Source organism: Aythya ferina (assembly GCF_964211825.1).
Source record: "Aythya ferina genome assembly, chromosome: Z".
In the NCBI taxonomy this organism is placed as follows: Eukaryota; Metazoa; Chordata; class Aves; order Anseriformes; family Anatidae; genus Aythya; species Aythya ferina.
This window is the reverse complement of record NC_140299.1, coordinates 48,591,780-48,611,103: the sequence shown is the minus strand read 5'-3', so window position 1 is coordinate 48,611,103 and position 19,324 is coordinate 48,591,780. Positions and strand designations below refer to the sequence as shown.

The following is a 19,324-nucleotide window of genomic DNA, read 5'->3' as shown; positions in this document are numbered from 1 at the left end:
CCTGCAAGCCACCAGTCAGCATTGCTGACTCAGTGCAAGCCACCCTGGCAGGTGAATGTGACCCACACAAACATCGTATGCTGCTAGGACATCCCACTCTAATATGTAATGTTATGAATACCTTGATTTAAGGAATTCCTTTTAAGGAATTATTTTTTCAAAAATAGTCTAAAATTAGAGAAGAGACTAATAAAGCGCTGGGAAATGAGTCTCAGGAAGCTGGCATTCTTACTTTGTGTCAGATGAGGCGCCAAAGCATGGTGGGTTTTGTTTTTTTGTTTTTTTGTTGTTTTTTTTTTGGGGGGGGGGAGGTTGCCTGATTATGTATCAAGGCCATTTTGAAGTTAAAAGATGTTTCTCATTTTATTCAGAAAAGAAGACGATGAAGTGCAGGCATGATGTTGCAATGTTGCTTCTTAACAGAGAAGCCAAAATAACAGATTGTCATGAAGAATAATAGAGATCGTCTTGTGCAATAAGCGGAAATGATGACAAATTTGGCCCAAGTTGTTTGTCTGCCAATGATTAGAGAAAATGAAAGACGAAAAGAACTGTGTCAGAAAAACCAAGGTGCATCACATGCCATTTTGTATATGGATCACTTCATATTGTTTTGGATATGGCCGGAGATGTGACGCACAAGATTAGACACATAGATCAAAATGCTGTTCCCTATCAAACTCAGTTTGTGTGCTACTTTTTTTGGAGAACAGAAAAATGTTAAATTACAGAAAAAATGCCTCGATATGCAATAAATGATGCGTTATCTGTCTGTATAATGTATGTTTTGATAAAATATGATACAGCATTTTAATTACATGCAATAAAATGTATAGCATATGTATAAATTGAGTATCACATTCCAAATCTGCTCCCGCAGTACCACTGACAGGGTCTGAGATGGAGGCTTCTGCAGATCAGATCAGCATAGGCTTTTGTGTTGTACGATCCATGGAAGCACTGTGCATCATTTATATTTCACTCATATTTGGATTTGGGATTTGTATCTGTGATACCTTCAAAAAATCTGATGTAGGGTATGCAGAACCTGCTCTTCTGCCAGCTAAACAACAGATTTCTTTGCTCTTGATCCCCCTGTGTGTGTTGGCTGGTACTTGCATTGACTGGGCTATCTTTGTATGTTGTTTGACTTCACATGTGACTTCCAGCTTCCAGGAAGATAATTATCAACCTGTTATATTTTTTGTGTGTATTTGTGGTGGTTTGCTTGAGAGGGCCACAAAGGGTAGACAGGTGTACGTAACTGCAAAGAAGAAAAATTTCTGAAACTTAACTTTTTCTTGTCTGTGTGTGTGTACACACATAAAGGCAAAGAACTTGTCTGGAATTGTTGCTATACCATGAAGTGGCTTGAGTTAGACAACTGCAGCCCAACTTCTGGACAAAATTTGGAGATAGGAAAGATCCCTTCTCTTCAAACCTAGAGGAAGGGGGAATAAAAAGGAAATCTTACGTGCCTCAGATCATCAGTGGGAATTATTTGTTTAAAAAAAAAAAAAAGATAACGACCACAGTTTTTAGTTTCTAGCAGTAAGTTTTTTTTCAACTATTAAAAAAGGTATTTCAGTTAGGTGCTTCATACCTCTTAAACGAAAGTTTTTAGAAATTTATCGAAAGTTTCTCGAAGCTGGCAGGATTAATATAATTTCTTGTAAAGCAACCATTGGTGGCTTTCTCAGTTCTAATCTTGTACTTCAGGAGAGGTGCTACCTTATGTGGGTGTAAAGCATCACTCACAGCTTAAGAATAGACGAGACATCAATTCTTTACTTCATTACTATGGTAACTGAATGTGTTCCCATTTCAGGGTATGCAGTGTATGTGTTTAGAGCAAAGCTTCAGAGACGGATCCTCAAACTCCTTCTGTTCCTCTCAAACATTTAACACGCAAACCTGCATCTCTTCTACTTTTTTTTTTTAAGATAATTTTATCCTTTCAGTGAGGTAAAGATTACCTGGTATGTGCTTTGCAATCCAAATTCTGCAGATTTTTGTCACAGGAACAAATTGAGCAAAGCCATTAAATGATGAAATTTGGTATTCCACTTCCAGGATCCCTCTGCAAGTCTTTTCCTCTCACCTCACCTCTGCTGAGCTCCTTGCCGTGCCATCACCCCTTAGTAAACAGGGAATTGGATGCACTGGGACAAGGCAAGCCAAAACATCAAATACTGTAATTTAGATTTTAAACTTTCTTTGGCCTTTGGTACAATATCCTTTAGTAATTTGACCCATGCTAAAAAGAAGGATAACAGACACTTAGCAAGTTCATAATACGATTTTCCAAGAAAACATCCATCAGCAGGAAACACAGAAACAGAAAATAGGATGTTGTTGCAGCTAGGTTACCAGAGTTAGGACACGTGCATGTCAGGTCAGAAACATGTTACTTTAAAACTAGCTTTTAGATGGTGTGAATATGGCACGGATGATGAAGTCCTTTGCGCTAACATTGTACGCATCCGGAGTTGTTTTATAAATGAGTTTTATAGTCAGTCAGATCTTGTTATTAAAATGATTAGTGGGGGATGCGTGCATATATGGACGTTAATGATTTATGGTATTTTGCTCTGTGGAGTTTGGGACGTGGATGACTGGAATTTGTTTTGGCTGAGCTTTATCAGCTGAGGCAGATGACTTGCACTAGAAACAAGCACAGAATAGGCAGAAATAGTACAAGGAGTGAAGAGAAGGCATAATCGTGCTATTCATTTAAGTGAAAGATGAATGTGCTGTGTCTCAGCTCCTTTCAGATTAAATATACTGAATTTATTGGGAAATCAATCTGTGTGTCCAAGCAGTGGTACTACATGTATCCTTATGGGTGCAGGGCCCCAGAAAATACAACTCCATGGTAAAATCCTGGCAAAGCTGGTCTTCATGTTTTCCTCTGTCAGAGCTATGTAACCTTTCCAACGATGCCTCCCTACTCGTGTCTCCTGTGTTAGGTCCTTTGAAAAGAGGTGACTGCTAACAGTGCTCCCCATGTCCCTTCTCTTCTGCTCACCAGTCGGTTCAGTACTGAGGCTGTGTCCACAGAAACTGCGCTCAATAGGAGCAGTGCTGTGAAGCGAAACGGTGTTGAGGAACCAAGACAAACATGAGATGCCTTTTGGGGGTCTGCTTTTGACCGGCTTGCCTCCTCTGGCTGTGATTTCCACTAGCATTTGGAGTGCCTCGGCTGGGATTCCAGTTCAGCTCCATGCAAATGAAGTGCGATTTATGCACGTCAGGGTCATGCAGGAATTAAAATTGAAGCATGGTAAATTTGGACTGGCAAAGTTGCTTCACAAGTATGTTCACGATCCAAGTTCAGACATTACCACAAATGTGAACTGAGTGCTCCTGCAGAAAAAAAGCAACAACAAAGCACCGTTTTATTTGCTTTTAGAGTGAACTGCTTTGTGGTCCGAATGGAGCAGAGCATTTAAATATTGTTCCATTGCTTCAAGGAGATTTCATCAGTGGGCATATGCCAGGGTGTAGCTGGTGGCTGATGGCCTCTGATAAGAAACTTGCTGAAGATAAGGATCAGGGTTTGATGGCAGTTCACCTTAACTACTGGTTACTGGTTCACTAGCTGGTGATTAATGCAGAATCATTTAAAGCCATTCACACAACCCAGCACTCCTTAATGTTACTGGAACGCCTGTACGCTTTGCTACAAGTAAAAAGGGAAAAATGAGTTGCCCAAAGAAAGGATTTGGTTGTTCACCACACCCCCAAAACAAAACAAAACAAAAATTAAAAGCTTCTGAGATTTGTTCTTCTTTGGACTACATCAGAGCCCAGTATTTCAAAACTGCGAAAACCAAGAAATTGTGGATGTATTGTTTCGACATGGAAATGACTGTGACTCTGGTTTTCTGGTTTTGTTTGTTTTTTAAAGTTGAAAGTGGGCATTTAATATAGATCTGATGTAATTTTAACTGTTGTAACTGATGGAGTGCATGTGGGGCTTGAGAGACCCTTTCTGTGTCAGCGTCCCAGTGTGCCATGAGCCAGCAATTCACAGGTAATACCGCTTACCCATTACACCTGGTGGGGATGCTCCTAACCCTGATGATGTGAGATCGGCAGTTCTCATCCAGTTCTCATCCAGTGGATGTATGGGTCCTGCACCTGGGGCGCAATAACCCCAAGCAGAACTACAGGCTGGGAGAGGAGTGGTTGGAGAACTGCCAGGCAGAGAAGGACCTGGGAGTGATGGTGGATAGTCGGCTGAATATGAGGCAGCAGTGTGCTCAGGTGGCCAAGAAGGCCAACAGCATCCTGGCTTGTATCAGGAACAGTGTGACCAGCAGGGCTAGGGAGGTGATCGTCCCCCTGTACTCGGCTCTGGTGAGGCCGCACCTCGAGTACTGTGTTCAGTTTCGGGCCCCTCGCTACAAGAAGGACATCGAGGTGCTTGAGCGGGTGCAGAGAAGGGCGACGAAGCTGGTGAGGGGCCTGGAGAACAAGTCCTACGAGGAGCGGCTGAGGGAGCTGGGCTTGTTCAGCCTGGAGAAGAGGAGGCTCAGGGGCGACCTTATCGCTCTCTATGGGTATCTCAAGGGAGGCTGTAGCGAGGTGGGGGTTGGTCTGTTCTCCCACGTGCCTGGTGACAGGACGAGGGGGAATGGGCTTAAGTTGAGCCAGGGGAGTTTTAGGTTGGATGTTAGGAAGAACTTCTTTACCGAAAGGGTTGTTGGACACTGGAACGGGCTGCCCAGGGAAGTGGTGGAGTCACCATCCCTGGAAGTCTTTAAAAGACGTTTAGATGTAGAGCTTAGGGATATGGTTTAGTGGGGATTGTTAGCGTTAGGTAAAAGTTGGACTCGATGATCTTGAGGTCTCTTCCAACCTAGAAATCCTGTGATTCTGTATAAGCCTGGTGTGAGATCTCCCCCCACCAAGATAGTCACGCGTATCTCTACTAGCTCATGTCATGCGTTGTTTAAGAAGCAGTGTGCTGTATGTATCCGTGCATTTGGTTTCCAGACTGAAATGCCAACACACGGGACATGGTTGGTGGTGGGGCATTGTGATAGATTCTGTTGTGGCTGTTTATGGCTCTAGGAAGTAACACCAATGTTTTCTGTACCTGGGACATCTCAATTTCTGTAACCACTTTCCCCTTGAAGGCCCTTAAACTGCATGAAAATGTTTTAATAGCTAAGATTATTTTATTTGGTTGTTCTTGTCAAATTCCTTGGGAGTAGAAAATTCACCAACAGTTTCGGCATAGAACAGGTCGTTTTGTTTTGCTGTTTTTATGGGAGTATTTTACGTGTTGCTCTCTGCACCCTCTCACAGCCCTCCAGGTACCCTGAACCCTCCTAACGCTTGTTTTCAGTAGTAGGGAAAAACTGCAGGAAAGGATTAAAAGTGTTTTGTGCTTGCTGGCTCATAACTGTGGGCTCTGATTCACAAAGATTTAATCTGTAGGTGCATTTCAGTACCAGCTAGCCCACTCATAAGGCATGCACCTTCATGTCTTGGGTTTGGATGGTCTTAGGAGCCAACTGCAGGTTAGGAGTGGATATCCCTTTAAAACGAGACCGAATGGACTTTAAGGGAATGGGAAGCTTTTAATTGGGCTTAAGCAGTTTCTTAGCTATTGCACTGTATTATGTTCAACATACTTCAAATAGAAATGCTCGTTCTGTGCTTTGTGGCTTTTTGTTTTTTTAAATACAGGATACAGGCACGGGGCGGCTGCATGCTGCAGGGTTTGCTCTGCTTAATCTTGCTGGTTGTGGCCTAAGAAATGAGGACAGGCTTTTGTGTTCTTTTTTTTTTTTTTTTTTCTTTAGATGCTATATTCAGCTGGAGGCAGCCAGCCAAAACAGGTTTAATTAGAGGAAGTCCTTACTGCTGCTAACTTCTTATTTGCGTACTATTACATCAAAAGTTGCAGCTGTGACTCTGAGAAAGGGGAGGCTCTTACAGCTCTTCTTGCCTTCAGCCTCACGGCACTGGAATCAGTGTACCTTTAGGGTGCAGTCTGGCATCCTGCCTCACTATCACCTCACACCCCTACAGCTCACACTCCACAGCTACACAGAGTGAAGTTATTTGGGTGTACAGGGTTCATTAAGGATATGTCTGTGACTAACCCTGACCAGGGCATTGTTCTGGACATCCCCATGAAGTATATTAGAAACACTGACATAAGTTCCCATGGCATGCAGCTCGGAAATTATGCAAGTTAGCTGCTGCATCTACTGAACGCTCTTTGATCATTAATTCTCATTTTGAATGACTAAACATCAAATTTGATATATCACAACATGGTTTAAATACAAATATAGGCAGAGGTTGCAGTATGAAATGTTGCTTAATGAACAGTGGAATTGGTTTAGGTTATTTACAAATATTTTGTTGACCTAAATGTTTAGAAGGGGTATTAGTGATGGTCTAATCTGCTATAGATCACCTGAGTAAAAACAAAGGACTGCATTACCAGTGTCTTGGTTAACCTGGGAATTTGGGTTCTGCTTTGTGACTCTGTGAAAATACCTTACAGTGTATGAAACAGCATTTATGGCACATACTGTTCTCACCTTTTTAATGAATGGTTTCTTTACCTCCCTTCCAGAAAAGACGACGGCGCATTGACCGAAGCATGATTGGGGAGCCAACAAACTTTGTTCACACAGCTCACGTAGGATCAGGAGACCTATTCAGTGGAATGAATTCGGTAAGCATCTGTGGATGAAGAATATTTCATTTTAGGGTACAGGATCGTTGTGTATATATATTGTATTACGCAATAAAGAGTGATTCTCCACTGAGTTATAAGACTGGGGCTCTGCAATGTAAAACTGTAGAATAACCGGCCAGTGTCTTAATTCCAAGCCTTAGCTGCTTGCATTCCATGTTACAGAAAGCCATATAAAAAAATCCTGTGGTTTTGACAATATATAGCGGAGGCTGTATAAATTGTGAAGGCTGTGTGTAGAATACCTGTGAAAAATTTGTTCTGATGGCACGTGTGAACTAATACAGTGGTATATTATGAAATATTTTAGAGTACATCAGAAAAAAACGATATTTTAAATGTCTTATAACTCAGACTAGATTTCTTATCTTAAATGTTTTTAAATATTTTAAATATGGTTTATGTGAAATTATAGTTTACCTTGTTTTATGGTACATAGAAATATTTTTGTGCCGCCTTGTTGAGGTTTTCTATATTCTGTAACCCTATTTGCACTCAGAATTATTTCCAGAGCAAGTGATGATGTCACAAGCAGGGTTTGTGGCTTCCTGTAGATGATAGGAGCAATAACGTTTTTTTGTCTCTCTGAAACTGAGAAACAGAGACTAAGAGAGAGATTGAAAATAAGCTTATAAGAACAGATGTCTTGTTCAACTGTGTTTTATATGAAACACCAATCTACTTGTAAGGCCAACAATTGTAATCTGAGAAAAGGGTGGTGTTTAGATACTGAATAGAAATATTTCTTAACTTTATTAATCCCTTATAAAGGAAAAACTTGTTATCAGTTGGTGGATGTTAGCAAAGGGGAAGAACGACTTCTGCCAGAGCTACCAGAATGGAGAACAGAGCTGCAGAGGAAGAAGTCACTTTTAATGTAGGCAAGTGAGGTCACTTGCAGTTTCAACTATTTTGCAGCTTATTGAGTTCAGAAAAAAAAAAAAATTATATATATATATATATATATATATGTATATGTATATAAAATAAAAAACTTGATAGCTGTTAGGGAAATGCAAAGCTAGGAAATGACAAGAAAAATGCTATCTTTTCCCTGAAACAACGTAATGGTTTAGAAGTAATTTGTAAGAAACCATCTGTATGCAAGCTGAATGGACTAACATGGTTTCAACTTGACAAAATTCAATTAAAGCTAATTATCTATTTAATGCAGTATACAGTATTAATATTTAAATATTTAATATTTAAAAACACTGTGAATTGAAATAAGCAAGTGATCGGTTTTTCTTCTTATTTCTATTTTAAAGCATGGCTTTCTGTTTTGTAGACGTTTGCTGTCTCCCCTGTGAGAACCTCTCTCATTCTCACAGCTGAACTGCCTCTTGGGAGGCTTGTGGTGATTGCCTGAAGCTTCACTCTTTCACCTCAGTCTTTCCCCCTGCTTGCCCTCACCTTTGCCTTGCATAATATTTAGTTTATCTCCAGATAGCATTTAATCATTGCTGTGTCTATGCGGACTTTCTCATTTTGAACACTCATTACTGGATATCTCTTTCTCTTATTTTCTTTCAGTTTGGATAATGTGCTGCATCATTGACCACAGTGGTAGTTTCTGATCCCAGATAGGAAGAGACTGTATGCAAAAAATAATCTTTAGAATTACTAATCTCTAGTTTTTTAACATTGTCTATTTTCTTGCCTCTTCCTTGGTAATTTGCTGTGGTAATATTGCATACAGTTTCCTTGTTCATTCTTCACAGTGTAAACTCCAAGGTCATGTCAGTGTTTCCATGTTTTTCTGCTGCTTAACTTTACAGTATGGAAATTATACTTCTTTGTGAGCCTCTTTGTGCCATCTCTGTTCTGAATAACTTAGGAGGACCTCCTGCAACTTCATTAGCTTTTTCCCATAGAAATTTGGTTCTTCATTCACTATCTGGTCGGTGCCTCTCTTCACCAGTGTCGGTACTTGATTTTATATCCTTATGCTTCTGAGGACAGCAGTGTCCTAATTACTGAAATACTTAATTTTTTTTGCCTTCTCTGTTGAGAGCTTTGCTCCCTTGCCAAATGTGAACTTAAACAGTAGGAATCCTCTGTGAACTCTTACTTCTCCATTTCCAGCACTTTCTTACTTTTACCTTTGTATTACATGGCAAACTCTCCCACTTTATTTTTCTGTCTTCCTACTCCTCGGTTTAGCCTTTGATTTCATGTATTCCTTACTTTTTGTAGTTTTTCTTTGTCTTGTTTCTCAAGGACCATCTGTGCTATTTCCTTGTTCTAAAAGGGAGGAGGAAAAAAAAAGGAGGAAAGAGATTAATGAGACAGATAAACAGTACAGCAGATTGTATGATATTTAATTGGTGCAATCCGCTTCCCCTTCCAAAACCTTTAAATCCTTATCCTATCTAAATTAGACATAAGAGGGAAAAGAGCCACGCTGTTGTATGTCATCAAAGGGAAGCAATAATGTCTTTGTGGAGGAGAAAAAAAAAAAAAAAAAGGCATTTAATTGTATTGGTTCTTGTAGCTCACACTGACTCAAAAGGAGGTTGATTCAGAAAGAATACCACCTTGTAAGCCTGTGATTTAGACCTGCTTTTTGGTCAGTTTTTAACACTATATATGTCTCATGAGAGATAAATATATATATCATTTATATTACATATAAATAATGGACATATATATAACATAGCTCCATGGCAATTTTGTATATTAAAAACTGTTCATGCAGTCAAACTAAAATTTGCTGGGATCCATTTCCCATACGTGCAACAGCCTCTGTGTTTTAGACTGGTAGCTCCTTATCCACTAGCAAAAACACCTATATGTGTGATCAAATACCAGAGAAACTTTTCCAATCTTTAGAAGAAGCACTCATAAAATCTACACTTTAGCCTTGGAGTTCGTACTAATAGCCTCCTCTCTAAAGTTTTGAAGTGGTATAGGCAAGTTGTCAGGCTGGCAGCTGACATGTCCCAGAGGTGGTTTGCTGGTTGTTTCTGTAGAGGCAGCAGGTTTTGTTCAGATTAAATGGATTCAGTCTTTAAATTGTTCTTGGCAATACGTTAATGTGTAAATTAGATATTTTCTGAAAAAAAAAAAAAAAAAAAAAAAGGGTTAAATACAAATTCCTTTTGTTCGACGGCTAACATGACACGCATAGTGAAGATGATGATCAGCTTGGTGAAATGTGAAAGTTTTCAAACACCACCCTATACATGTGGTTGTGCTCTTCCTCCATGCTTCCTTACAGAGCTTGTAGTCACTGGTGTCAGACGCACTAGAGCATTATCTCTGAACACTTAGCCCTGAAGAAAAATTTGAACATAGTATTGCTTTGCTGCAGCTGCATCACTTGCTTGGGGAAAGCACCAGGGTAGAAAACGGTGTGCTGCTTAAGTGCATTAAAAAAAAAAAAATCAAACAAAAAAACTCAAATCTTTTGGTGAGCACTGCAATATGCTACATGTATTCTGTTGAAGACAAAGATCCCCAAATAGGCCTTTCTTCATGTTAATTTGAGAAACAGCAAACAGGAAGGAATTATGCTGCTTCATTCTGTATGTGTGCGTATGTTTTGCTTTGCTGTGGAAAAGAATACAGTTCTTATGCCTTTGTAGATGGGGAAAATGTCATGCATGCTACTTAGACACGTGTCTCCAGTGCTGTTTTAATTCAGTTTTTAGTGATGCTTTGAGGTCTCTGTGATGGAGCATACGTGAAGTAGTTGTAAGTGGTGCCCTACAGACACAGGTTTCTTGCTGAAAGTTCAGTTTCAGAAGATGTAGCCTTAAATGCGTATTTTACCTTGTGCTCATTGTGTACTTGTTTTTTATGCTCTGGGGTGCAGACAGAAAAAGACCAAGCCTTTTAAGGTTGGAGTTTTCTTCCTGCAGGCATGAGGAGAAGATTATCTTGACTTGTGCAACACAAGCAGGAAAGGTCTATGGAGTCTTTCTTTTTGTTGATAGAAGTAATGAAAGCCATGGAGAGATGTGCACGTGCCAGGGAGAGAAGGATGATCTATCTACTGGCATCAGGCTAAAAATGCCTTGAAATAAGCGGTTTCCAGAGAAATTGGTAGACTCAGTATGATTTTAAAAAATGAATGCCCTGTCAGTTAAAGGAATAATATCAGTTAAATAAGGTGGGACATGCTTTAATGTAAATAGATACATTTTCCACACACCAAAAGCTCCTGTTTGGTTTTAAAAATATTATTTTAATTGTCTGAGGTTAGCTGTATACTGCAGATATTATCCAGATATTTTTTAAACTTTCTATTACATTTTTAATATAATGGTGCTAACTTCACTGGTTTATCATACTTGGCAAAGAATGCTTTCCATATAACAAGCTGAATTACAGCTTGTCAGATGGAGTGGAGTTGGACACCAGTACGAGATTTGATGAATTTTCTTGAGTAATCAAGTGGCTCAGTGAAAGCCTGAATCAGCCAGTTTTCTTTGGGAGAGAGGAAAAACTTCTGCATCAGCACCAGTTCTTCCATCTCTCCTGCTGAGCTGCCTGCAGAACTGAAAATTCCAGCAAGCCTATGTTGCATATGTCCTCATGCAAAAGTAATGTAGCTTTAATGGTAAAACTTGAAAACCAAACCAAAAAGAAAACTGGAAGCAAGACGACACTGTATGTAGTTCACTTCTAACTGCCTTTCTTGTTTTCTTTGCCCCACTTTCCCTTCTGTTTCCAGGTGAGCTCAATTCAGAACCAAATGCAGTCCAAGGGAGGCTATGGTGGTGGCATGTCTGCAAACGTTCAGATGCAACTTGTAGATACAAAGGCAGGATAGCCTTGGGGATATCTTTCCAGTAAGTATTCCACTCTACTCTTTAGACATTGTTTTAGATTAGTAAGGAAGGATCTCTCTACATATCATAATTAGCTCCCTATAAATAGCTGTGTGCCATATGATGCATAATTTTAAAATGCACTTCTGTTATTAAAAGGTCAATATCATGTAAATATATTAATTTTTCTTTATGTAATGAACAAAAGATTGTCTTGACTGCATCAATCTGTCCTTATCTGTCCTTTGCAAGTAAAGTTAACTGTATAGCAGATTACAGAAGTATTTTGTAACATGGTTAGAGTACCGTATTTTGCTACAATTTTTCTATTTAATTAGTCGCAATATGTGTAGTGTTAAATCAGTGAATAGTAATGTTATGGTAGGAAAATGGTTGCTCAAAATGTTCAAAACTCATTAAAATGTGTTTTCTATGTTCCAGGTTTATGTGAGTTCCTGTATCTTCTTACCTGTGTCCCTTCTTTTGCCTTGGTGACTGCTTTCTGTGTTCATGACAAGAGAGAATTGATGGCTTATTGTTCACCCTTTGTGATTACTCCAGTGAAAAGTTGCTGTTCTGCTCTGATGATGCCATTTTTCAGATTGGTCTGACCGTGCCTTTCGGTGGCATGCACACATTGGCCTCTACCAGTACCATGGACATAGAGCTGTTAGGATTATTTTTAGGTTTTGCTTGTTTGTTTTAAGGCAAATGAAAGCACCAACCTTAGCTTCCTTCATCTCTCACAAATACTAATGCACAGCATTTTGTTGCTCTTTATTCTTTAAGCCTTTTCTCCACTCACATAATTTAGAAATGAGCGAGTTTTCATTAATGTTTTTAGTCTCCCATTGTTCATATCCATTTTTGAAAGGTCTTGGACCTGCAAGCACAAATGATTATTTCATACAAAATCAGCAGAGTAGATGACCGCATGCTTTGTGAGGTTGCTTTATATGGTGGCCCGTTTGGTGCCAGAAAAAAAAAAAATCGCTTACTGCAGACTGATGATACTGTTGCTGGTGAAAATTTTTGCTGTGGCACCAAGTAATGCCTGTTTCTGAAAAAGGACGTGTAACTTTTAGCTGCTTCAGAGTTATGTCTTTATTTTAGTTTTTATCCAACTGGTCTTGAAATAATAAAGAGAGAGCTTGCATTCATAAGGCATTTGTTGTAAATGTTCAGTATATTTATTTTGAAAGAACTGACCTTGAGGCTGTAAACCAGTGTAGTACCGTATCTAAGTGTTGTGGAAGCGCTTTAGTCTATTTAAAAAAAAAAAAAAAAAAAAAGGCAACATGTTTGGCTGCTTCTTTTTCTTTTTACAGTTTTTCTTAATTTTAGGCTGTATGGTCATTTCCAGTAGCAGCATGTCAGACTGCCTGCAATATTAGCTGAAAAGTTTAGTAGACCTCTCTAAGTAGTTGGCAGTTTCTGTGTACTAAATATTTAGGGGCCATGGAAGTTGCTAAGAGCAACATACTAATCTGGCAGAACAGATGCCAGTGAAAACAACATACAGGGTGACTTTTTACTAAGTTGGTAAAAAGCCTTTTGCTCAGGTTCCAAAGCATGTTTCTTTCACACGTTGTGCAACTTGTATTTTAATATTGCACTGTTTTCAGACTATCTCTGTAAATGGTCTTTTTTTCTCCTTGTTGGTGGTTTGAAACAAGTCAATGATTTCAGTCCTGGTTGAGTTACGTTTTTATGCGAAAAAATCATCCTAACAAGGCATAACTGAGCCTAGTGAGATCCATTTTTATACATAAACACGCATGTGTTCATATAGATTGCTGTCATAAATTATTCTTTATTCTTTTTCCATACTTTTTCTGATTTCACATTGCAACAGCTGTCAGATTGATTTGAACATGTATGAACCTACATACTCTTCTCTCAATTCACAAACACCACACCAAATACAGGGCCTTGGAGGTAGTTCGCCTTCCCCCAGTTGTATTTTTGTGGTAGCTGTCAATTATCTGGTTGAATAGCTCCAGGTAGGCGGGTTAGTCTTCACTGATGAAGGTACTGATTCATAACGACACAAGATCAAGATGTTCAGTTGTCTGGGTGCATGAACACATGGCAATGCAGTAATTTTTTGGGGATCAGCGTTACCAATGCCACTTTATCGATAAGTCTTAAATATACCATAATTAGAAAATAATTTGAATTTTGCCATTGGTAACAGCAGCTTAAATTTGCTTGCCAAAACTATCTTGCACTTGTTAAAATGTTTTCAGCTCAATAGCCAGAAAAATGAAATTGACATATTTTTATAACAGACATACTTTTTTTGTACATTGTGTTCATTCTTGAATAAAGTCAGTTCAGTGTTGGCTTGTAGATATTAAAAGGAAAGTATTGACTTTGATTCAATAAATGTTTTCTTTCAGTTGGTGGCCTACCCTTTTCTTTTTCATAAGCTACATTTGCATTAGAAAAACAACTGCAGCCTACAGACAAATTTGTGGTGAAAATTCTCTGAAAAGTAACTTGGTAGTATGAGTAATAAGTAATTTACTGGGCTGAGGTTTTTTTCATGTCACTTGACCCTATTGTTGCCAAGTGTATTAAACCATAATTTTATTAGTAGTTTTGTTTCATTGATTTAGTGTGTATACCAAAGTTGTCTTCAAGGATCTCAGAGAGGTTTCCCAATAAGAAGTAAATTGGAAGCCTTCATAAACAGGATTTATTTCCTTTTGACTACAAGTGGTATGTGTGTTTCTCCATTGTGACACAGATTATTTTACTGTAGTGATCAGTAGAAAACGAACTATACACCTGATCATAATAACATGCACATCTGCATTAAGTATGCCAGCAAGGCACAGTGTTGTCTACTCTGTATTTCTTTCAATACATTCACTTTTTATATTTGACAACCTTAATTCCGTAAGCACTAATTTACTGCTTTAAATTTCATGCTAAGTTATTTTGAAGACTAATACTGAATTACCTACATCATGGCAGGTTTTGGAAATTGCCAATTGATGAAAAAAAAGTATTTCTGAAGGGAATGAAAGATAAAGATAAAACCATGAGATAATGATCAACTAGAATGTTCTCTTTTTAGCTTTTTAATATTTAAGGTTACTGAAAGCTTAGATTTTTGAAGCTTAGTACTGCCTACAAAGGTTTGTCTTGAAAAGTAGGTGTTTTTAATGTGTCCTCTTAAGGGAGTCGGCCTGTGCACAATTAGTCCTTGCTTTGTTGAGCTGACTGAAGCTGTTGTATGAGTCTGTTCATCCCTTGTGTCTTTTTTTAAATGAGAAGACGCTGCATTAGCAGCAAGGTCTCTGAATAAAGTCCTGGGCCCAACAAGCACTGTACTCTGCAGTGTTGTGATAACCCTCCTCAAAACAACCAAAATGTCCCAAGCCAACACCACACTACCCCTCAAAAAATCAACTCTTAGATTCAGAAATCTTGTCTACAAGGTGACACATTCTTACCAAGTACAATGCATGCATCATTGCAGCACAGTTACCTTGAGTAATGCAGTGCTCCTTGTCTCTTTTCCTTGGGGGTGGAGGGTGGAGAAATGGGGGGAAGGCAATTAACCCATTTATATTTGAAGTCTATGTTTTAAAACTATTACTATTTATTTGGTGCATGCATGTGAATAGGGCACCTTAACAATGAAGAGAAAGTGATTTTTGACCTTCATAAGGTAGGTCTGTCTGCACCTTATTGTTTTTCCCAATCACCATCTTCTTGGAAGATATCCATTCTCGTTGCTCAAAAAATTTGCTCAAAAAAAAAAAATCATGAATTGACCGTGTTTTCTGTCTTTTTATGCCTTTAAGAAAAGAAAGAAAAAAAAAAAGTACTATCTCATGCTGTAACTATTGGGAAGCAATATTTTGGTTTACCAAAAAAAAAGTATTTTTATTTTTTATTTTTTTTTTGAATCAACTAAATGGAAGGGGCTCAAGCAGTACACATTCACGCAGATCAAAAGCTTTTGGTGGTGATTGCAGGCAAATGACTGTGATCCCAGATTAGGGGGTTTTGGATTATTGCATTTATTTGAAAATCAGCCATAAAATTCCAAATCCTTATTCCATATCCCTTTTTCTATTTCACGACTTATCACAGGAAAGTATGCACCATTTGATTATTCTTTAACATTTTTTTATTCCTTAAAAACAGTTCTTAACACAATGGAATGATGACATCTAGGCTAAATTTCAGGCGTTGTGGTATAATGCAATTCTGTGAGAACAGACAGTTCCATCAGGACACAAACAAATTTCAGAGTAAAATGTGTTCTATGTATGTACATTCTAAAATGTATTTGGGGTGAGGATTTGAGGCTTTTGAATTAAGTCTATAAAAACATGCAGGTTGCAGCTACCAGCTAAAATTTGCCCTAAAAAAACATTTTACTAAAGGTAAAGGTTCTTGTCTTAAGTAACTTTAGGGTATAAAATGAGAATCAGAACAAAACTGTTTTATTTCTGAAAGAAGTATGTTCACCTGCTTAGCGGAGACTGATGGCGTGCGCAGCATGTGCCGCTTGGAAGCCAAGACGTGTTCAGCGATGGAATTGCCAAACCATGAGTAAGAGTGCCCAGAATGAGACTTAATGGAAATGTAACCTTTTCCTACAGGTAGCAGTCCGGGTGTCAAAGTAACAGTAGATAAATTTTATGTCATTCTTTCAATGCTTACTGTTAACTGGTTAGGAGAGATTTCTGTGGGTAGACACAGTAAGCTAACGTAACCGGTGGTCATCGTGAACTTGGAGAAGTTACTCTCTTTAAGTGCAGGCTGCATTTCTTGACTCACTGCTCTGAATATACGACTGTCTAGTTCCTTGGAAATAAACAAAACACACAACCAGACAAGCACAGTGAAACAGCCTTGATGGATGTTCTATCGTATGCAGTAATAGCAGATACTAAAATAGTATTCTTGTAATATTTAAAAAGTCTGTGTAATGGAGAGGAATTTTGTGTGCTTTATATTATTTCAGAAGAAAATCCATTGACATACACTAACTAACAAAACAAAGAGCTCCTACATGTTCACCGCCTCACTAAGCATTATTAAATCAGCTAAATGGATGCCTAAATAAATTATTTAATTATATGCACCAATCAATAGCTTTTCAAATATTTAATTGTATTTAGCATCCCTAATGACAATGTGCGAGCATAACATATCCTTGACTGTATTTTCATTTACAGTTACTATAACATTACACTTACCGAAAATAGCATCCTAGCCAGTGATCAGTGCAAATACTTCAAATGTGAACCAGTAAAACTGCATAGGACTGGTCCCATCTACTTATACTCTGCCTGTGCCAGGACTGACGCTGATTTGTGTGCCCAGCTGACTGTACTGAGAACTCATGTAGTAAGGGGTGTGCTGGATTTTGGTTTTGTTTTCATTAATGGTTTAGTTTTAAACCAGATCAGCTTCTTGGCGCTTATGGAGAGTAAACCTAGAAGTGAGTGGCATGCGATCAGAACCTTTTTTGTTGTTGTTGTTTGCTTGCTTGTTTGTTGGGAGGAGATAAGGAGAAAGGCAGCATTGATAGTTTAACCTGGCTGTGGAAAAGCATCCAGCTTTCTAAGGAAAATACACTGTTCAGCTGAGAGACAAAGCCTAGCCACAGCTGGACCTGTGAATGCTACTCCTGAAGTTACTTCCACCTCTGGGATCCTTTATCTCCATGTACTAGGCTCACTGTAGGTTTGCCTGGGTTGTTCTGTTTGGTCTGGGGGCTAACTGCATATTGAAAACATTGCTAAATGGTCAACTGGATCATCACCAGCAACCTCAGGCAATATGATTTTCTCATTTCTACCATCAGTGCTAATTCTGTCTGTCATCACGGTGCAAGGAATGGCTTTCTGTCTTCATACACTCTTAACAGAAATGGTGAGTTCAAACCTCAGGTAGGTTACCTAATAAGCTAAGGGGAAAAAAAAAAAAAAAAAAAAAAAAAAAACTCGCTTACTTAAATATAACACAAAATAGTATGACCACATTTATGAACGATTGAACTGTCATGCAAAAGGCACAGTTTATTTGTTATAACATAACTAGTCATGCATGTCATGGGGGCTTTTCATGGCACCATTGGATTGTCTAATTTTTTTTTCCAAAAATGTGGTGCTGTCTTTTTAGAGACATGAGAGTAAGAGAGCCTATTAACAGAGAAGTAGAGCGTTACCTTTACATTTGGCCTATCAGTTCTTTCATGTGAAGTGGATGCCTCACTTTTGGGATTTGGCATGTAGTAGAAGACATTCCTGGCATGCTGTGACACAGCAGGGTTGGATATCACTGATTTCCCAGGACTTCAACAAGGTATGCAAGGGTTGTGATAAGCTTCATTACTTGAATAGTGACCTTGAGTGGAGGAGATGTTTTAGCGTGAAAATGAGCTACCCGCAATAGATATATCATTTTTTCCTGAAAATGGTAAGGAGTAAGGAAGCATCAAATATTGATGTCTGTGTTCAGGGAGTGCTGTGGTTTTTCAGCGGTGCTCTGTCTCAGAGACACAGGCAGTTGTTTACTAGGAACGCGCTTTGTTTCTCCCATGCTACACCTTCAATGCCATGAAGAGGCTTTTTTCTTGTTTTTTAAGTCTCACCATTACATTGGCCTTTGTAGGTTATAACTGGCACTATCTGCAAGGCAATACAAACTCATCTTGCATTGGTGCATCCAAATGCACCAATGGAGGCCCACCTGGATGACTGCTGTTGGTGCAAGCAGCCCTCCTGTGCCACACAGGATCAGGGCTTTGTCTTTTCCACCTGCTGTTCACCATGGTCCCTCACCAAATGTGTGAGGCAGGCTGTTGTGCAAGGCCAGTTCCCAAAACACCACATCTAGGAGGAAGGTGTTACTTGGAACTGATTTCGAAGTCCTCAGGTTTCACGAATTGCAGCAACAGTAGGGAGATGGCTATTCTGAAACCTTTTTCCTTAGGAAATCATCTTTATAGTAGTAATAAAACATGCAAGGAGCCGTAGTCCTTGGAGAGGAGTACACTTTCCAGGTGGTTAATACTAATGTACATTTTGGCACTCCGCAGCTTTTTCCACCTGTCACAATTTAACCTCCTGGAGCAGTAACTGTCATCTCCTGTGTATGGTGTACGCATTAAGCAGCAGAGATAAAGTATGGATATGGGGGCGTTATGCAGCATTTCTATTCACATTCATAAAAGAAAAAAAAATAGCATTTCAGAACATGTAATTAGGGAATCAACAGTCACGCTGCAGCAAACAACACTACTGGTTTGGAGGGATGGAAGATGGGAGGGGACAGATAATAAAGGTGGAAGAGTGAAAAGACAGGAGGGTGAGTGGAGGAGGAGGGTAAACTTTGATAGGTGTCCAAACGCTGTGCTCAGGCCAGTTCCCTGTGGTGCTCTTTTGAAGAAGGAGCTATTGGCGACAGCCACAAAACCAGAGCCCAGTGCAGCAAGGCTTTTCATTTTTCACTGTTTTAGGTAGTAGGTGCCAAGCCAGATACTCTTTTTGTAAATTGCAGCAGACGTTTGGTTTCCAGCTGGCAGTAGCAAGATCCATTAAAACATGGGTAGGAGCAGCCCAGGAGACCAGGACTGCATAGTGAACAGAGCTGGGAAATTAGTCTCTTTTTGACAATTTTCAAAGTCTGTATGAAATAAAAGCTGTTTTTCTTAATATGGACACACATGGGATGGTGCAATGAGTGCCCTGCAATGCCACGCCTGTTAAGAAAAACATGCAGAAGTGTGTTTCCACACCCACTTGCTGGAGCTGGACAGCGTAAGGTTGCTGCTAAGGGACCAAGTCCCAGT

The 19,324-nt window shown here is 39.1% G+C and overlaps 1 protein-coding gene across 7 annotated transcripts in view; it reads left to right on the top strand.

Moving 5' to 3' along the window:
* Positions 1-13,900, top strand: part of CDC42SE2 (CDC42 small effector 2) — a 79,833-nt gene extending 65,933 nt beyond the window's left edge. For all 7 annotated transcript variants that reach the window (XM_084503181.1, XM_084503177.1, XM_084503175.1 and 4 more), the window contains 3 exons: positions 6,602-6,703; positions 11,403-11,520; positions 11,941-13,900. In XM_084503181.1, coding sequence (XP_084359307.1) covers positions 6,602-6,703; positions 11,403-11,501 — 201 coding nt within the window. In that variant the 3' untranslated portion in view covers positions 11,502-11,520; positions 11,941-13,900. The remainder of the gene's footprint in view (positions 1-6,601; positions 6,704-11,402; positions 11,521-11,940) is intronic.
* Positions 13,901-19,324: the final 5,424 nt, after the last annotated feature.